The 20352-nt window shown below is 39.8% G+C and overlaps 2 protein-coding genes across 3 annotated transcripts in view; one reads left to right on the forward strand and one right to left on the reverse strand.

Annotated features, from left to right (window-relative positions):
- adam22 (ADAM metallopeptidase domain 22) overlaps nt 1-20352 on the reverse strand; it is a 64827-nt gene that overhangs the window by 19647 nt on the left and 24828 nt on the right. For both annotated transcript variants that reach the window (XM_071468753.1, XM_071468752.1), the window contains exons 6-10: nt 15115-15178; nt 3158-3224; nt 2936-3012; nt 2221-2295; nt 998-1069 (exon numbers count right to left, since the gene is read on the reverse strand). In XM_071468753.1, the coding sequence (XP_071324854.1) occupies nt 998-1069; nt 2221-2295; nt 2936-3012; nt 3158-3224; nt 15115-15178 (355 nt within the window). The remainder of the gene's footprint in view (nt 1-997; nt 1070-2220; nt 2296-2935; nt 3013-3157; nt 3225-15114; nt 15179-20352) is intronic.
- Nucleotides 3914-8094, forward strand: cldn12 (claudin 12). Its single transcript, XM_071468755.1, has 3 exons — nt 3914-4069; nt 5515-5775; nt 5871-8094. The coding sequence occupies exons 2-3, from the start codon at nt 5557-5559 to the stop codon at nt 6681-6683; spliced, it is 1032 nt and encodes a 343-aa protein (XP_071324856.1). The 5' UTR covers nt 3914-4069; nt 5515-5556; the 3' UTR covers nt 6684-8094.

Raw genomic sequence — 20352 nt, forward strand, 5'->3', positions numbered from 1 at the left:
CATGCACATAAATCTATGACTTCATTTATGGTGGGGTTAAACTCACCAGTGTGTCACAGTCACATCTTTCTTGTCCAGGTGCTGTTTCCAAAAAATACTGTAACTGTGACTGCGCAACACTGTTAAACACAAATTATGAGGAATCCCTGAAAGCCACAACTGCAGGATCCCCGATTTGATTACACGATTTGATACGATTGGGTTTGCCATGTCTCTCCCTGCCCTTGTTTCTTGTCTGCCTGTGCACTGGCTGCTAACTCATTAAGGTGACTATGTCAAAAAATTCTTATTACATCAGGAAAAGTACAATATGTCACACCCAAACTATCTCTTCATCAGGTACAGAGGAATAAAAAATTTTGTATGTGACGAAGAGCCAATTTGGGCTTGCTTGTGCCACTTTGCTGTGACATTTCGTTTTCCAAACAAGGATGTATACACAGAAGTTACAACTTTATTAATTTTGTCTGTATACTTCTACTGTAACTCACAGGGAATTGCTATAGCATTTAGCATATCTAATCTTCCTCTGAATTTGCCTCCGTGCCATGGCAGCATGGCAGTCACTGGATGGAAAGACAACTCTGCCTGCACTTGGAAATCAATGGGTACTTCCCAAATAGCGCCTGCTTCATATGATCATCTTCAAGGGCACAACAAAAAGCATGACCTTCCTCCAGCTTCACCAACCTATCAGCTTACAGACACGACCCTGTAGCAGGTCAGATTTCGGTAACACAGCACACAGATGTGGCCACAAATAATCAAACATTGAAAAATCTGCTTTGGTACTGCTGGAATGCCACTGCTGCTTCAGTCCTCTGAAACCTGAAAACTCGTGACTGGCTAGTTAATGGCTGCTTGCAGCATATTATGAGCCAGAAGAGGTTTTAAATGGAGCAAGTGAGGTTGGTTAAATGAGAAATCAGTGCAATGTCCCAATACCTAGGAGTGCTTGTGGCAAGCTTTCCAAGAAGGGAATCAATACAATTCTTACCATGTCAGCCATATTGACCACTGACTTAGCATAGTTATTCGTCTGCCCAATGGAAAGCCGATGCTTCTTATACTGGAGAGAGAGACAGAGAGAGACACAGAGGGATGGAGAGGAAACAAATAAAAATGGGATCCATAATCTGGAACAAATTCATTTTAAGCCATTTAAATGTATAGAAGAAACAGCGTCTGCACATTTGAATTGCTCCAAATATTAATGTCACTGTGTATAAAACAAAATCAGTCCCACAGGATCTTAGTCAGGCGCATTTGGATTAAAAACTTCTGTTTTATGCACAACACAGGTAGTTTTTGAAGTGACTCGAGAGTGCAAGCACTTTTATATATTTCTGACTCTCGGCCCACCCAGCATCCTGCAATAAGCTCTCAGCAATTTAAAGTACAACCCTAGTGATATTCTGTTTTTCTCATCATTAACAAATCCCATGAACAGACCAAAAACAAAAATGAGTCGATCTTGCTATTATAGCAACAGCAATAAGTACAGTTTATTCCTAGGTGTCATCGATCTCTATTGTTGTCCAAAAACTCAAAATGACCACGAATGAAAATATTATTTCAGTTTGAGTAACGAAAAAAAAAACAAACTAAAGTGCCCAGATGTTTAAGGTAATTGTTTAGCCACTTTTAACAATGAAACAATATATTTGTGACTAATTTTTAGAAATTTACAGCCTCAATAGTAACACATGGGTTTGTGGCCGAGTTCCATTGACAGGGTAAGGAACTAAAGCACTGAGAGAAGGAGTAACAGTTTTTTTATATGAAAGCTGAAAAATATTATATAATACCAGCCTTATCCTTCAAATGTGTGTTATTTAATTGATTGACTGGTCTGTTTGTATGGGTGTCCTGTCCCAAATTGTGCTCAGCCCAAATGCACTTGCATTTGCACAAATGTATTTTCTATAAAACTCACAAAAATCAAAATCTCTTAATAAAATAAAAGTCACTTCATAAGGCAATCAAACACGAATTGAAATATGAAATCATGAAATATAGTAAACACAGAATACAGAACATTTTCAGGGGCATAAATGCACAGCTGTAGCAATATATCTTTTGATTTGTGGGTACTTGAAGGTGGAGGCACAGGTAACAAACACAAGGGCTTCACACTCATAAATATATAAGATGATTACTATTTTATCATTTAACAGTGTCATAACTGTACATTCATACCATATGTAGTCAAAAGCTTACCATCAAATGGTCATTGATCACCATCAACTCAATGTATTTGGTCTCATCCTCTACACTGTGTGACACATGTGGAGCCTGAGAGGAAACAACACAGTTTAGTTTTATCTTATAAACAGACACAGACAGATGCCCTTTTCTCAGCTTCCTTTAACCAAGAAGAAAGAATATCAGAAGAGCACACAGAGTAAACACAACTCGTGCCTCCTGTGTCACCAAGAAAAAGAAAGAGACAACAAATCAATAAGGATGAACTTTGCAAAGCTAAACCAGGTGTCAGTTCTCCAAATTCCAAATAAAGATGAGAGCAGTTCTGATGGCTGAGAGACAGACAGCGGCAGATATCTGACTGTGTCTGAGAAACAACGAGGCTGGAAGCAGCCTCTACTCATAAGGTAATAAATATTTCATGAAAAAGAAGACGAGAAGAAGAAGAAGAAGAAGAAGTAGAGAGGGGGGTGGAGCGTTGTTAAGTGGGAAGAGAGCTGGGACATAGTCTCTCATTTTAATTTTGTGAATTAACATAAAAGCCACAGGTGGGAAACAGCAAAATCATAGACAAAAAGCTTGATTATAGCATTTATCTCTCCACCTTACACTCACACAAACACACACACACTCATGTGCACAACACAAAGTGAAGTCAGAATGACTCCATCAGCATCCACCTGCTAATGGTGATTATTTTCCAACAAAGGTACCTGCAACGGAGTCATACCTGTCTCTTTCTTCTCCTGTGAACAACTTTTGACCCAGGAAACGGAGGGCTGGGAAAAGGTGGCTCTGGCAGATCAACTAGGAAACAGTGACATTTATTACTATCAAAATTCAGGAAGAGCTTCCAAACAGTTGATGCACTTTCTATATGCATCATGAGTAAAAGCACATCACAAAACCGAATATTAATTTAACCTCCTTGTGTCTTCAGTCACTATCTTACCACTGAGGAGGTCGTTAAATCCCTCTTCCCCTGCAGATTTATATATCATGTGAATGTGGACATCTCCCTGGAAGACACAAAAACAGGAATTCAATCATTGAGAAAGGTCACAGCCAAGTGTTTGATATGCAGACTTTAATTAACTTTTCCTACAAAGTGCACAAATTAATTACTAAACTATATTGAAAAATCTCAGCATTAAGGTCAAAGAGTTCAAGCCCTCTACAAAGATGGACAGAGGTTCATATCTTGCAGCCCCCCAATCTGTATTGGTGACTTGTATGTTAATTGGGAAGAATGTCAATTTCATTATTATTGCACAGACACACACACACACACACACACTCAGAGCAAAGTAAATGATAAGAAGAGAGAATCATTGTACAAATAACTGGACGGTAACACATAATACCAGAGGGCTGCTACAAAGACAAATGTTAGAAAGGGTTTGGACAGAACATCACTGCTACTGTACCTTAATGTCAATAGTAGAACAACTTCTATGTTTTGCAATGTACTGTTTAGGAATATATTTTAATACGTTTAATCTATGCTTTTGATATTATTTATTTATTCTCTTGTGATATTTTTGGCATACATCATTATTTTATTTACTTCAATTTGCTCTTTCTAATTCTATTATCCTATATGCTCTGGGTATAAGGAATAATTTCAGGAAACATACCATTTGATATTGGTGAACAAGAACAACGTTTAACAAGGTTTAACCACCTGTGAGACAGCACTGAGGGCGGAAACGGTAACGTTATTCTGAGGCCACATCCTGTTTACGTCCGTATCTACTGTACTTCAGTGAAAAGACTCTGGTTTGAGTTGAAGTGGGTGAAAGACGACTGAACTGAAATGCCACCGCCTTCGCTCTAAACACGATTGAACCGCTGGAAATATACGGTACTATAATCTTCATTTATTGTGGTTTCCCGTGTTTTAGCCTTATATCTAGGCATTCCGGGCGCAACAGGTTGCTGTGATGCTAACTTTTGAAGCTAGCTATCAGCTAGCTGGCTAATGTAACGAAAAAGTCAGCGTTGGATGCTAGTTAATGAGCCACCGTTAATAGGTAATCTTTTTTCATATTCAGTTGACCCATTTTAGCGAACACAAACGTTGATATATGCTGCTATTGATAATTAATACAAATAATGTAGAGATGATCATCAACGCAACGGGCTAACAGTACTAACCAACTGTGTAGCTGTTTGAACCACACATAGTTAGCCTAGCTGCCTCGGCTATCGGGAAAGCTGTTGAGTGTAAAATAGCTTCCTAAATACATGTTGTCGCTCAGTTACGGTGTAAGGTTAATCCCAAAATTGGACTTGAATATATAGTTTCGTTTGCTGTACCTGTCTATTGTCTCAGACGGATTTAGTGACGCAATCATTATTAACCTCACCTGATGGATTTTAGTCATTTATTATTATGTCGACTGCACAAATAAACTAATTACAAGCGTAAATCAAGATGAAATAATTCCATAATTACAATTAAACAATCTCCAACCAAAAGTACAAAATTTAAAATGCATAACAGTAAAATACGACAAAGAGGGAGTGAAGTAATCAAATGTGACAGATGTGATATGATATATTACAATTGGACGATTAAAAATAGGCTTTTTAAAAAATGATCATGACGATGACTTAAAGGATGTCGCAGACTTGTTGCAGACTGCAAGCCTCAGATCATCACACAGGGAGCTCCAGAGCTGAGGAGCCCTAGCTACAAAAAGCCTGCCTACCTTTATTAATTTGTCAAGCAGCTGCGTTTTGTACCAGCCAAAGGAGTGAGATCTTTTTTTTGTCTTAAATCTGAATACAACATAGTTCAATAACCAAGACCGTAATGATGTGAAAGCAGATATGAGTTTCTAAAAATCAACTTGCATCACCATGATCAGTCACTCTTGAATGCTGTCACCAAGAAAGCTTCAATGTGTAATTCAGTTGTTCATTGTGTAGCTGTGCAGACTATGCGATGCACTGCAGATATACACTCTTGCTCTGCAGCCTCAGCCATCAAGTCATTCCCACTTTGTTTGCTAATGAAATGAGAGCATTGTTTCTCGGGGACAGCAGATATTGGGTCAACTACACTGTGGTGAATAGAAATACAGGGGGGTTGCCCATAGCTAGGTCAGTCTGTGGCACAGTTAGATTGCTTCAGTAGTAATGGGGCCATTCAGATAAAGTTATATAACTATGCCTTTTTCCCATAATCAGGAGTTTGTATACAGAGTTAATGTATTAAAAATTGTATGAAGGCCCCATTTATTCCCAGGACACTGACCAGCTACTTCTTTATGTCTGACTTCCTCACTTCATCCTTTCAAACAGGACCTCTCCTCGTGGCCTCAGTTCCTGTCAGCACCAGCAACCATGTCGTGCCGGAACATCCACGCCACCAATGCTTTTGCCTTCATCATTGCCTTCGTGTCTGTAGGAGGGCTTGCTGTGTCAGCGATAATCCCACAGTGGCGTATAACGAGACTCGTCACCTTTAATCGCAACGCTAAGAACATCAGCGTGTACGATGGGCTGTGGGCTAAGTGTGTGAAACAGGATGGCTATTCAGGATGCTACTACTATGATTCAGAGGTATTACTTTGAGCAGTTTGCTCCCCTCTGCTTTTACTTTTTTCTTTTATGTTCTAAATTGTCCTAACAGAAATCATGTTTTCTCACATTTCCAGTGGTACGCTAAAGTGGACCAGCTGGATTTGCGGCTCCTGCAGTTCTGTCTGCCTGCAGGACTGCTGTTGGGCTCACTTGCTTTACTGCTGTGCATGGCTGGGATGTGTAAGACCTGCTGCTGCTCAGACAAGCCTGAACCGGACATTAAAACTATCAGATTCCTGGTCAACAGTGCAGGATGTCACCTGGTGGCCGGGATGTTCTTCTTCCTGGGTGGTGCTATCGCCATCGCACCTTCAGTATGGTTCCTCTTCCGCACTAAGGAGCTGAACATTAGATATGACAACATTTTCTCTGATGGATTTGCTGTATATGTATCAATAGGCTGCTCTGGAGGACTAATGCTGGCTGCGCTGCTGATGTTCATGTGGTACTGTATGTGTAAGAAGTTGCCTTCACCGTTCTGGTTGCCCCTACCCTCCATGCCGACATCTCTGTCCAGCCAGCCTCTCACTGCCAACGGATATCCTACCTCCCCAGTGTATGGTCCTCAGCCCTTTCCTCCACAAACCTATCCTCCCACAGTGATCGACACCCAGCCTTATTTGCCATCCCAGGGCTACGCACCAAGTGTTGTTGCCCCTGCACCACCGCAAGTGTACATGTCTCAGATTTCTGCTCCAGATGGCTATGGGTCTGAGGTGGGAGGGACCCAGGCTTACAGCTACGCTCCGTCCCAGAGCTACGCTCCCTCGCAAAGCTACGCTCCTTCTCAGGGCTACGCACCTAGCTACGCAGGCAACCGCTACTCCACTCGTTCACGGATGTCTGCCATAGAGATCGACATTCCCGTGCTGACACATGGAGAGTAAAAGAGCAGAGGCTGAAAACCTCAGCACAGTGAAGCTTTCTGTCCTTGAGCCTCCATGAAATTCACCATTGATAAAACTAACAGAGTTTGATAGATGAAAGTTAATGATATGAGAGCTATTTACAGCCTCTAGAGTGATAGTTTCAAGAATTCAGTCAGTCAGTCCAGGTCTGTAAATTGCTGATTATGTAAGATGAGAGCCAGTCAAAAGATCTCTGGAGGTACTATATATGAAGGATGACCTTTTCTTTAAAAATGAAGTTTATGAAAGCACTGTGGCAAACGACACTGTATTCAGCTTCGCATTGTAGAAAGGGAAGAAAATAAACTTTGCTTTGCAGCCAAAAGTACTGAAAGACACCTCAACTTGCTTTTTCCACTATTTTACCAGAGTAGGATCACTACACACTACACACTGCTTAAGTGCCGAGTGGACCAATGTATTAGCTACAAGCAAAAAGTTAGTAGCATTTGGTAGGTGGCTTTATGTAAATTCTCACCCTGATTTCAAATCAATGAAGCCCTTACATTTTGCTGCCAAAATTACAGCTTGTCTGCAAAATTCTATTTTTCTTTATATATTTTTGTTAGGACGTGTACAAGTTATTTATCACTGTTGTGTCAACTTTATGGAGGCCTTCTGTTATCACTACTGAACAAACACTGACTTTCATTAAGTTTAAATTCTGTTTCTAAATAGACAACTACTAACTGACTCATCCTTTTGTATCTTTTGGGTCTTATCTGTTTTATCATTAATTGTTAAGAATGTCACAGTACCCTGTGGAGAGAAGCTGTTATAGTTTTTAATGCACTAATTTGTGTGAATACTGTGCCAGTTTACATTGCCTTTGTTCACTGATGTTGTTTAAATGTATGTATGACCTCTAACATATTACTTATCATTTATTGCAGGATGTACGTTTCCCACGTGTTTATGTCAAAAAGATGGCACTAAATCTGTTAGCTGTGTTAAATGTAATGTAAAGATGCAGGTTTTGATTACAGAATTTTTAATATGACCTGTAATGTCAATGACAGGAATGAGACTGCTGTTCATTTGCTCAACATGTCAAATAATGATTAACTGATAAAGAGTAAAAAGAAGTTGGATCACCAGGTGAATATGTAGGAAATGTAACATTTTTCTCTTTTTTCACCATTAATCATCTCCAAGCTTAGCTGGAAGTGTGCTGTTGTTTATGTTGGCAGTATTTGTGACTAAGCCAAATGTGACTGTCAGTGAAATTGCTGCCTTTTGTGTGTTTTGCTTAATGAGCAGTGATCAACATTCCTTCAAAGTATGATGGGTCCATCGTGTTATTCTGCAATGTTGAGGTTCATGATATTGTGATAAGTGTTTTTCTGTACTGTCAATTTTTTGTTTTTATTAAAACATAAATCACAATGTATCTGCTTGTGTGTTTATGAGCTGGAGTAACAACTGCAAAACAATTTACAAACTGCTACAAAGTACTCGATATTTGTAATTGCAAAAAAATAGACATAATCAATCTAATTAAAAAAAGTATTTACATGAGTAATTTGTCCAGCCTCTCTGACCTGGCAAAAAGCTAAGATGGGAAACTGAGCAACATTTCAGTCAGACTGAATTACAGACTTGGGGAAAGAGAGAGCCAGATTCATTTATGGTTTCAGCCTGTTATGTCTCTGCATTTCCAGTTTAACTGATAAATTATTGGATAAATCAATGGCCTGTGAGATTCTGGTTTCCAAGAAGTGTATCATCATAAAATGTTATAGCTCCTTCCGTTATTCCTTCATGACGACTATATTCACAGAGAGAATTTCAAATTGTTGCTGCATCACCATACAAGATTCATAAAGGTTGTATTATGTTGTGCAGATGGTCCAGGTCTACTCCCCATGCATGCAGCATGTTTTCATTACTGCGCACATAACTGCGTGTCAGCAGCTTCATTCTCACTACATAATAAATTATTGTAAAAACAGTTATGATAGGAGCTATATGCGTTCAGCTGTTAGCCTTAGTCAGCCAAGTAGCCAAGCTGTGGACCTGTTCAGACTCTGTATCTGATAAACGGACATAGGGGCGTTAAAAGTCATATGTTCGGTAATTAATGTAGTGTAAATATGTAATTAATGCACTAAGTGAATACATACTACACCCCTTATCTCCGGTAGCTACAGTAAACTAACACAATCATCATATTTTCACACTAAAGAAGGCTATGCTACCAAAAATCTACAGTGACACAAAACTGAAGGCGTGCAATTAATGATTACTTTCATTATCAATTTTGATTAATCAAACAATTGTTTATGTCAAAAAACTGTGAAAAAGGCCCTCACAATTCAAGTATAATTTACTTCATTCCATGATTATTTTCTTTAGAAATACTGCTTTCTAACATACAATAATAACAACTGCCCAGAGCCCAAGGAGGTGTCCTCAAAAGGCTTGTTTTGTCCCCCTGATTTTCAAAAAGCCAAATATATTCAATTTACAATAATAAAAAAACAGAGAAAAGCTACAAATCTTCACAGTTGAGAAGCTTGGATTTGGTAAATACTGCCACTTAAATTATTTATTAGTCATCAAAATTGTGGACAAAATTTTATACAATGCAAAATAGATCAGTACTGCTTTGGTTTTACTTGACAGAGGATTTAGCCTTCAGGATTAAAAGGTGCACCATCATTGTCATTGTCGCACCATCAGCAGCACAGTAAAGCAACTTTGAGAATATAGACTCAGTGACATTTGAAATGTGATCTGGTCTGTGGGTAAATATTTATCATAGACTCTAGAGAGAAACTAGAGACAAACAAGAAATGTAATCACTCTATTAAAACCCAGCTTTTAGCACTCAAGTGTTTTGTCTTATCTTTGATGCAGTCCGAGCGGACTGAGTGTCTGGATTAACAGCCACCAGCCTAAACTGCAGCACTCATAATTGCGACCAACTCTGTCTTTGATGTGACATTTTTATGTTAGCTGAGAGTTTAGTGGCTGATAATTAATATGAACATAATTAAAAGAAGTGTAGCTGCTTTTTTTAAAATCATTTTTCCATCATTATCAGAGCTGTTATTGCTGAATTAACTGTTGTAATAACACATTTTCTTCTTTGTTCCCCAGACCATCGGTTCACCTCAGTTAAGAAAATACACACACAGCACATAGACTCTGCAGGGTGTGTGTAGTGATGGAGATTAAGGGTCTAAACACAGATGGCTTTCATATGTCGTGCTACAAAGAGGCAGGGGCGGAGCCTGGGTTGCTAAGGGAGATGGTACCTCAGACACAGACTGCTGGTTCATGAATATAAAGCAGCAAGGGGTAACGCGCCTTTGATACCCGCTCTCTCTGCATGTGTGAATGAACTGGTCCAGGTTTAGCAACATGAAGTTGGCTTGAGGCCACAGGGAGACCCCCCCCTTTTTTTTTTTTTTTTTTTTTTAAATTCATTCCCAGCTTGTGCCAGTAGAAAAAAAAAAATCCTCCCCTTGGCACCTAGTGCAAACAACCCCCACCCTACAACCTGCCACTGCTCCGCATCATCCTTCAACTCCCCACCCCTGATAACTGAGGACACTTATCCGCAGACTTTCCTCGTCTTGTCCTCACAGTTCAGGTCGTCACACAACATCTGACATCTGAAGACTGCAGCAATAAAAACGCTGACCAGTTACAGACATCACAAGCTGGGACATTTGGGACAATTTTCAGAAATACCAAGATGCCAATGGTCAAAAAATAATATATATTCAATTTAATATTATCTAAAACTGCATAAAACCGCAAATCCTCACATTTGAAAGGCTGGATTTTGTTCAGCCCACTGCTTCGATCTAAACTTAAATATCAAACTACTGCAGAGATTAAGACGGAATTTGGTACAGACATTCTTGGTCCTCAGAGGACAAATCCTAATGATTTTGGTGATCCTCTGACTCTTCCTCTTGAGCCACCAGAAAGAGCTTTGTGCCTTTATTTGACAGTTTACAAAGACAGAAAACATGAGGATAGAGAAGGGTATGACAGACAACAAAGGTCCCCGAACCTGGAGCTGAACTGTAGACGTTGTTATGTGGTGTACAGCACTATGCTTTGTCTCAATCTTCAAACAAACTGAAAGCAAACAGAGAGAGCTGTTGAGATGCAGCCATAGGGGCCCTGGGGTGCAGGTGGGGTTGGAAAGGTGTCCAAAAAAAAAATAAATAAATAAAAAAGCAAAACATATGGTGTTTTCTGCATATGCAAGCTAGCATCACACATCCTCCCTACAAGTCGTCTGCGCGCGCACACACACACACACGCACGCACGCACGCACGCACGCTCACGCAGACACTTATGCACTCAAAAAGTGCAAGATTTATTAGCCACGTAGCGCCTGGGAACATCACATTCTCAGCTTGTTAGCTTCAGTTTCGACGCTCTATATTCCTCTCTACTGTAGACTGCTTGTACACAAGCCTATTTACATAACATGATAAAACACTTTCAGACCAGTTGAGCTGCATAAGGTGACAGGAGCTGCTCGTTAAGGACGCACTTAGCTAATGTCCTGAAGAACTTTTTCTGGCTTGGAGGAAGAAGGGCAGATGGATTTACCATATGGCTGACAGGAGCCATGCCGACTCTTTCTCTCAACAGCCCCATCTGACCATGCTTTTTTTTTTTTTTTTTCTCTATCACTTTCAACCAGATCATAACAGCCAGAATTCGTGGTGCATCATGCTGCATTCAAAGCTGTCACTAAGTGATAAAGGGTATAACACGAACATGACTGAGCATACAACCTTTTAAAAAGACAAACTCTGTGTGTGAGTGAGTGTGCTGTTACACAGGATACATGGAGATCACTTAGGCTGTTGCAGCAGACATCTGTGCGTCTGTCTGACAAAAATGAGAGGACGACCTGCAGACCAAGCAGACTGTCAAAGAGACAAAGAGATACATAGACTGAGAGTGAAATAGAGAAGAAGACACACTGAGAGAATCCCAGAGATGCAGAGGTGAAGAGACAGTCAATGTGGACCATTGCCCGTGGGGAGCAGACATCCAGAGCTCGGTGCTGACAAACTGACAGCCACCGCTGGGCTCGAGGGCCGAGCTGTCCCCGGCATTATCATGCAGACAGGATTCCCTCGCCTAACAAGCCAAAACCTACACTGCCAATGGAGGAACATGCCAACTGTTTGCCAAAAACACATCAGTGCTTATTCCACAGAATGGACAATTATGTTTGATATGATTTATTCTAAGAAGAACAGATCTTTGTGCCCAGTTGAGATCTGGTATTTTACCATTCAATGTTGAAACTGGACATTATGTCAATCTGAGAAAAGAAAAGAATATTTATCTCACGTGCAGTGATGGAGGAAGTATTTAGATCCTTAACTTGGATCCAAGTAGTAATATCGCAGTGTAACAAATAAAAGCCCTGCATTCAAAATGTTAAATTGGCCCCTGTGAGGGTTGTATAATTATAATTTTATATTAAATTATTGGATTGTTATTGCTGATGTATTAATTTGAAAGTAGGATTTTAATGTTGTAGCTGATTTAGGTGGAGCATATTTTAACTGATTTATATTCTGTTGGGTACAAATGATTTACAATTTACTTCATAAAGCATCAAACTCGTTAAGATTCTATGTTTCTTAAAGAAACAAGTCACTAAAGCTGTCAGATAAATATATGTATGAAATAGCCTCAAATAATACAGTACATGTTCCTCTAAACTGCACTTAAGTAAAGTACCTGAGTACTTTTTCACCAGTGCCAGTGAGCCATCTCAGTGATGTATAAAATTAGCCCTTCCATTGTCATTTTTCGAGGGAATCGCACAGTATATTTTTTTCTAAGATGAAAACAGAAATACACTTTTTCAAACATGAACAATGCACAAAGACCAAGGTGGCTATTCACACACTAAACTTAATCTGGATTTAATTAAGTCTTCTATCGAGCTAAAAATGTATTTGAAAGGCTGTACATAAACACATGTTACCTGAAATAAGATGTGTTTAGAGCAGAATGGTTGATGATGATAACTGTCTTTTTTTAGATTTGTGTATGTGATACTGGCAGATGTCTTTTTACCTGTGTTTTTAATATTTGATGTACAGCTGTGTTTTTGGCATGACACACTTATAAAAAAGGAAACTAGTAAAGAATCTCTTTCAATTTTTATGTGCATTATAAAATCTGTGTCCATGTGAATGACCAAAAAAAGGTGACCACAATGTTGTATCTCAGAAAAGTGCTGCAGCAATATTCTGAGTTAAGATCTCTCTCTCTCTCTCTCTCTCTCCCTCCCTCCCTCCCTCTCTCATCGCTTGAATAATTCAGTCTCTCCAACACTGGAGAGGAATGATGGAGGCAGAGCAGAGATGAAGAGGAGGCCAGAAAAGGAGGGAGTAAAAGAGAAGTGGAAGACAGGAGAGAGGAGACATTCAGAATGCTCTATTGCTTTTATCAACTTAAAATTCCTGCTCATTATAGTATAACTGTGATTTAGCAACTGCCATTTACAAACAATTAGTTCCTCTTGTTTTACAGCTTCTCTGCAGAAGAAGAAATGACAAGCAATCTAATTACATTTATCGTACTAATGATTTTGTGTTTTGTGCAGTTTTGCTCAGCTTCTCCTCCCTCCGTGTACCTGTCCCCTTCTCATCCCTTTTTCCTCTGGTAACACTCGTCTTTTCAGCCCTCCATTGGTGTTTGCATCTGTCCATCCTCTTTATTCTCCCTCCTTCCCCTTGTTGTAACACTGTTGGCGCTAAAACTGTCATATGGGAATGAATGTTAAGTAGTTCTGTGAGCCACGCCAGCACTACCAACACCAATGAGTGCGCATACACACTTCCACATGACACACACACACACACACACACACACACACGGACACAAACAGAGACACAAGTCCCTGACCTCTCTTATCTTGTCTCCTTTTGTCCCCACTGATTAACACCAGACACACACTTATTCTGGACATTTTAATTAGAGCAAAAAGGAAGTCTCTCTCTCTCACTCACACACACACACACACACAGTACCAGCGGCTGTTCTCTCATGCTCACAGCGTCTTTAGACAATCTCAGATCTGTCCTTTCGTTCTGTCCATAATGCCTCTAATTGTTATTATCTAATTGGTTGCAGGCTTTGCTGCTGCCTGCTGGCTTTGTAACCCAGCAAATCTCTCTGTCCTGAGACAGGTCTGCCACACTCAGGGTTCATGAGGAAAAGTCGCAGTGAGTGGTGTGTGATCTGTAACTGATGCTGGTTTTGTCTCAAGCTCCTCTCCTGACCCATGTATGAGAAGTAAACAAAGAAAACACATAAACAAGTGGTAATAAGATGGTCATCATGGAGAGGAGCAAGAGAAGGAGCAAAAAAAAGATCTTGGAGTAGAAGTTCAAACCCTGACTACTTTCTCACCTTCGCAGACTTGGCCTATCACTGCATAACATGGGTGTAAATGTCGGATTGATGGTTTTGGAAAGTTACAAAACTTATCAGATGCTGTTCCCCCTAATCCAAGAGGGTTTCTGAAACTATGACCATCCACCTCTTGCAATTCAGATGGAGCATAAGTGCAGTTATCGTTTTCAAAACAAATACATACACACAGAGCACACTCCCACTGACCTGAGTCAGCTATAACCTGAGCATCACATACTGTGATTTAGAGTGTGTTAAAAAAGCTTTCTAACAAGTGGAAAAGTGGAAAGCAACAGTTGTAGGTGGTTGTATAACGGATGTAAACTTACAGTACAGCACTGAAAAAACACTGACAATTCAAGGATAATAATATTTAGTATGAAATACATTATTATAACACCAACTAACAATAATTTCTGTTGGTGATATATCTGCAGAATATTTTCTTGATGAATTTCTCTGTCTTCACAATGTTAGAAAATGTTAGTAAAAATAGTGAAAAATAGTAGTAGTAACAGTGTTACCCCAAGTGATGTATTCAAAAAGCTTGTTTTGTTCGATGGACAGTCCAAACTACAAAGATATTCAGTCTATCATCAAATGCATTACCTTTGCATATTAGAAAGTGGAACTGACAAAAGTAAACAATAAAACCATAAACTACTTGATTAATCGACTGACTATTGCAAACATACATTTATATAATTGCTTGTGTGAAAAAATGTAAAAGAACACATGGAAGATGTTGGGTGGTGTTGATGAAGAGGTTTTTGAGCCCATCTGATGGTGTTGTGTGGATATATCAGTCATAAAAAATATTAGAGACCACTGCTGTAATAGATTTTCTGACCACTGACAATTCACCAGGGCTGAGAGGCAGTTGGACATACAAATAAGATGGAGGGAGAGCAAATTGAAAAATACCAATAAGAGAAGCCATCACCAGCTCCTACAAAGTACATACATTTTCATGTAGATTTGCAGAGTACTTACATCGCTGCTGCCCTGTCCTCCAGGTTCAATCATGTAGGTGTGATTGCCATCGAAAAACATCCCACTAAAAGAGAGAAGAAGAGAGGGAGAGATGGCATGAGGGCACATATGAACACCGGTTTCTGCTGTTTTCTTCATCACAAACTGAAATGATGCATCTGTATTCAACTCCTCCTCAGCTATCAGTGTGATAGATTGGCCCTTTCAGCACCAGGGGGTTTATTGTATTATAGGAGCAGGTGTAAGAATAATGACTGTAATGGACTTTGTCAAGGTGCAGTTTTTGAGAAATTCCTCTGCTGTCCTCACTGCTCTGTTTGGCATATGTACAGTTTGGGAGGGGTGGAGGATAATGTGAAACAAAAGGTCATCCAATCATTTCAGAGACTCCCCCCCACACAGCATAACTTAAAGGTCACCTAAGGATTGTATCTCTGGAACAGTAACAAAGACTTTGGACTGGTTGACCACAAGTTGAACTGACCTAGACGTCCGTGAAAGGGGTATGTTTTGCAGAAAATCAGTGACAATCATTTATTGAAAAAGCATAATAACTCCAGGTGAACATCCATCTCATATGCCCTTAAAAACTCTAAATACATAATAGTGTGAGAGAAAGACACACATCGTTTGAACAAGCAATCATTTTAAAAAAGGCAGAGATCACTTTCTCATTTAACAGATGTTTCAAGGTCTTCTTGTCTCCGCCCGCTGGCCTGTGCGCATGTGCACATGACCGGACATCATCCGTTAATTAACTTTATCTAAAGCTTTTAGGAGATTGGTCGGGTCAAACTGTGAAGTCAGGAGGGTAAACACTGCAGGTACTCACAATCTGTCTTTTCTCTCCCAACTCTCTCTTTTTTTCTGCCTCTTTCTGGCCTTCAACATACAGAATTCACCTTCCACACACTCTCTGTCCTGGTCACTTACAGCAGATTACACACAAACAGTGCCTTTCGTTGCATCAGTATGGAAGTGTATGTTATATGCAGCTCTACAGTTCACAGAAAAAACTCTAGATCTCAGTTTTCATCTTAAAACTGAAGGTTTGATCAATTGTATAAACTTATACTTACTTATAGAATTCCCTCACTATTTTCGAAACATTAAAGGTCTTAAAAACCTATTTTCTTAATCATCTTCTTACAATGTGCAATGGGATCCTCCTTGAACATGACACAAAATTAGAACAATTTCAGTTATTTTACACGATAAATTAGTGTATTTGTGTTTAAACCTCACACCTCTTAATAGTGTGAGGTGGACAGGGCTCAGTTGGAGAAAGGGGATGTCGCACACTTCTGTGCAACAAGCAGAATTTAGCAACATTTGAAGGTCAGTTATTGCCAGGCCACTGTCAGGTAAATAACTATGTATTAAACAGCAATGTGAAAGGGGTCACTCATGGAGAATTATAATCTGAATCTGCGGCTCCTCTTGGCCTTCCTGAGCTATCGAATGATTCTTAGCTGTCCGGCCTGCAACTTCACTGTTTCGGTTCACTCTCACTGACTCACTCTCAGAGCTCTAAAAACCCTCTGTACACTACCTGCTCAGCACCAAACATCAGACAGACACGGCTAACAAGTAGCTGGTGAACATCTTGGAGCATTTAGACGCGAAACAGTTAAATATTTCCCTCAGGAGTTGGTAGAGACCAAAACCAGAAGTAAAAGAGTTAAAATTGGACAGATTCACCAGGTGGTCAGACACACAACCTCAGATGAATGATTATGTTGGTCTGTAACTGCTGGATGTGTAAATAAGCAACTGTTTGCTAAAAGGTTTGATATATGAGCTTAATAGGTGATGATATATCAGTGTTGTGTTCACAACTTGTTTCAGGTGTCCCAAAATGGCCAACAAAACCAATTATTGCAGGTTTTTCAAGATTTAAAAACAAGGTTTGGGGGTTTAAAGCTACAGTACCCAATTCTAGACTAGCAGTAATATCCAAAGTGCCCCTGATGAAACCCACTGATGTCCTCGTGTCTCATTTTTAGCCTGGCATTTGAATTTATGCATTTCTGGTAAACAAGACGGAAAAGTATTTCATCTGATAATTTCTTAATCAGTGTGAACATTTCCATTTCAGTGCATTTAAGTTCCAAATGTGCAGAACTCGAATGGCGCTTTAAACAGGAACCTGAGTCAATAGTGAGCTGTCTATGTCCAATTTGATGGATGTAGCCGAGAGCACTATCCCTCCTTATACAGCTGTAACAGGAGCATTGCATTGCATCGCAAAGCTTCTGTGTGTGTGTGTGTGTGTGTGTGTGTGTGTCCGTGTTTATAAGAGAAAGAGAGAGAGAGAGAAACGGAGAGGAGAAAAGAGAGATAGAAAGAAAAGAGAGCAGAGTATATATTATGATAAACAACTGACTCAGCATAAGGGAAATAGTCTCTCCCTAATGTCTAACCCCTCGACACCACTCCCTTATGCACTCCCTTAACTCCCTCCCTCTCATTGTCTCTCTCACCCATGTGTACATGCACACCCAAACACACACTCACACACATACACACAGCATATTATGGGTGTGTCTCTGCAACCTTATAATGTCAGCTTCTCTATTTCTTTCCATACTAAGAAAAAAAGCATGATATTCCCCAAAGTTGATTAAATTCAAGTCAAAGACATACTAGTACAACTCCACCACTGTCACAAATGATAATAATAAGCATGACAGCCACCTCATACCATTACTGCACTAACAAAATAAAATGAGGCTGCAGAAAACACTTGTCAGACACATTGTAATGTGTTGTGTCCTATACAGTGCATCCAGAAAGTATTCACAGTGCTTTACTTTTCCACATTTTGTTACAGCCTTATTCCAAAATGGATTAAATTCATTTTTTACCTCAAAATTCTACACACAATACCCCATAATGACTAAGTGAAAAAAGTTGGCTTGAAATATTTGCAAATATATAAAAAATAAAAAAAATCACATGTACATAAGTACACAGTTCACAGCCTTTGCCATCACACTCAAAATTGAGCTCAGGTGCTTCCTGTTTCCACTGATCATCCTTCAGATGTTTCTACAACTTGATTGGAGTCCACCTGTGGTAAAATTCAGTTGATTGGACTTGATTTGGAAAGGCACACGCCTGTCTATATAAGGTCCCATAGTTGACAGTGCATGTCAGTGCACAAACCAAGCCATGAAGTCCAAGGGATTGTCTGTAGACCTCCGAGACAGGATTGTATCGAGGCACAGATCTGGGAAAGGGTACAGAAAAATTTCTTCAGCATTGAAAGGCCCAATGAGCACAGTGGCCTCCATCAACCGTAAATGGAAGAAGTTTGGAACCACCAGGACTCTTCCTAGAGCTGGCCGCCCGGCCAATCTGAGCGATCGGGGCAGAAGGGCCTTAGGGAGGTTATCAAGAACCCCATGGTCACTCTGACAGTGCTCCAGCGTTGCTCTGTGGAGAGAGGAGAACCTTCCAGAAGGACAACCATTTCTGCAGCACTCCACCAATCAGGCCTGTATGGTAGAGGGGCCAGACGGAGCCACTCCTCAGTAAAAGGCACATGACAGCCCACCTGGAGTTTGCCAAAAGGCACCTGAAGGACTCACAGACGATGAGAAACAAAATTCTCTGGTCTGATGAAACAAAGATTGAACTCTTTGGCCTGAATGCCAAGCGTCATGTCTGGAGGAAACCATCATCACCTGGCCAATACCATCCCTACAGTGAAGCAGGGTGGTGGCAGCATCATGCTGTGGGGATGTTTTTCAGCAGCAGGAACTGGGAGACTAGTCAGGGTCGAGGGAAATGCAGCAATGTACAGAGACATCCTTGATAATAACCAGCTCCAGAGTGCTCTGGACCTCGGACTGGGGCGAAGGTTCATCTTCCAACAGGACAACGACCCTAAGCACACAGCCAAGATAACAAAGAAGTGGCTTCAGGACAACTCTGTGAATGTCCTTGAGTGGCCCAGCCAGAGCCCAGACTTGAACCCGATTGAATATCTCTGGAGAGATGTGGAAATGGCTGTGCACCGACGCTCCCCATCCAACCTGATGGAGCTCGAGAGGTTCTGCAAAGAAGAAGAAACTGCCCAAAAATAGGTGTGTCAAGCTTGTAGCATCATACTCAAAAAGACTTGAGGCTGTAATTGCTGCCAAAGGCGCTTCAACCAAGTATTGAGCAAAGGCTGTGAAAACTTATGTACATGTGATTTTTTTTTTGTTTTTTATTTTTAATTTTTGCAAAAATTTCAAGCAGTTTTTTTTCCACTTAGTCATTATGGGGTATTGTGTGTAGAATTTTGAGGTAAAAAATGAAATGAATCCATTTTGGAATAAGGCTGTAACATAACAAAATGTGGAAAAAGTGAAGCGCTGTGAATACTTTCCAGATGCACTGTATATGAGATTGTAATGCTTGTGCAACACATTTACCTGGTTTGGGTTTCATGAATTTATGACCTACATTTTATCATCTTGTGCATGCCGTTACATAATTTGCTGTGCACACAAACACGCTGCCACAATCACATAAAATATTCAAATGTTATTAAAAGCCTGATCGTAGTTTAGCTTGCTCAGCAAGTATCAATCTGATTTCCCCTACTTACCATAATTAGCTGAAGTTACATGTCTGCACTGATTATTTGTTTTATATATCTAGACATGTTGTAGAAGATATGTTGAGTTGGAACAAGCTTTAATAAGGCATAATGGATCAAGATGATTAAAGATGCTTTCAGAGGGAATTCAAGGGGATAATTAGATAAAATAGTGTATACTGTCAACAATGTGCAGATGTGAATGGTGGTATATACACTCTACTGTTAGAGCAAAAGACTTCATAAAGCTTAGATCTCTCCACCATCACACCTCAAACCTTAAATTTACAAAGCGATTCACTTGTATTCCCTCAGTTTAATTTTTCATTAAAAAATCCACCACCCACCCACGTCTCAAAATCGTTGTCATTCGGTATAAAATGTACAGTCATCACAACTGAACATGAATTAACACACAGTCCTCCAGGTCAAAACACTAACAAGCAAAATGACTCACACCATAAATAGAATTATTGTTCATGAATGGATAAACCAGTCAGCAGTGGACTCTTTTCCCTATGTGTTTGTTAATTCAGTGCAAGAAATGCTTTCTTTCTTTTTTGCAATTACTTTTTAAGACACATAAATAAATAATGTGAAAAACAGCAAGTGTAAAATATATATAGTTGGTTAAAAGGTCAGAGATT

The sequence above is a fragment of the Trachinotus anak genome, unplaced genomic scaffold, assembly GCF_046630095.1.
Source record: "Trachinotus anak isolate AG129_WGS33_773 ecotype Australia unplaced genomic scaffold, CSIRO_AGI_Tana_v1 ptg000032l, whole genome shotgun sequence".
Lineage (NCBI taxonomy): Eukaryota > Metazoa > Chordata > Actinopteri > Carangiformes > Carangidae > Trachinotus > Trachinotus anak.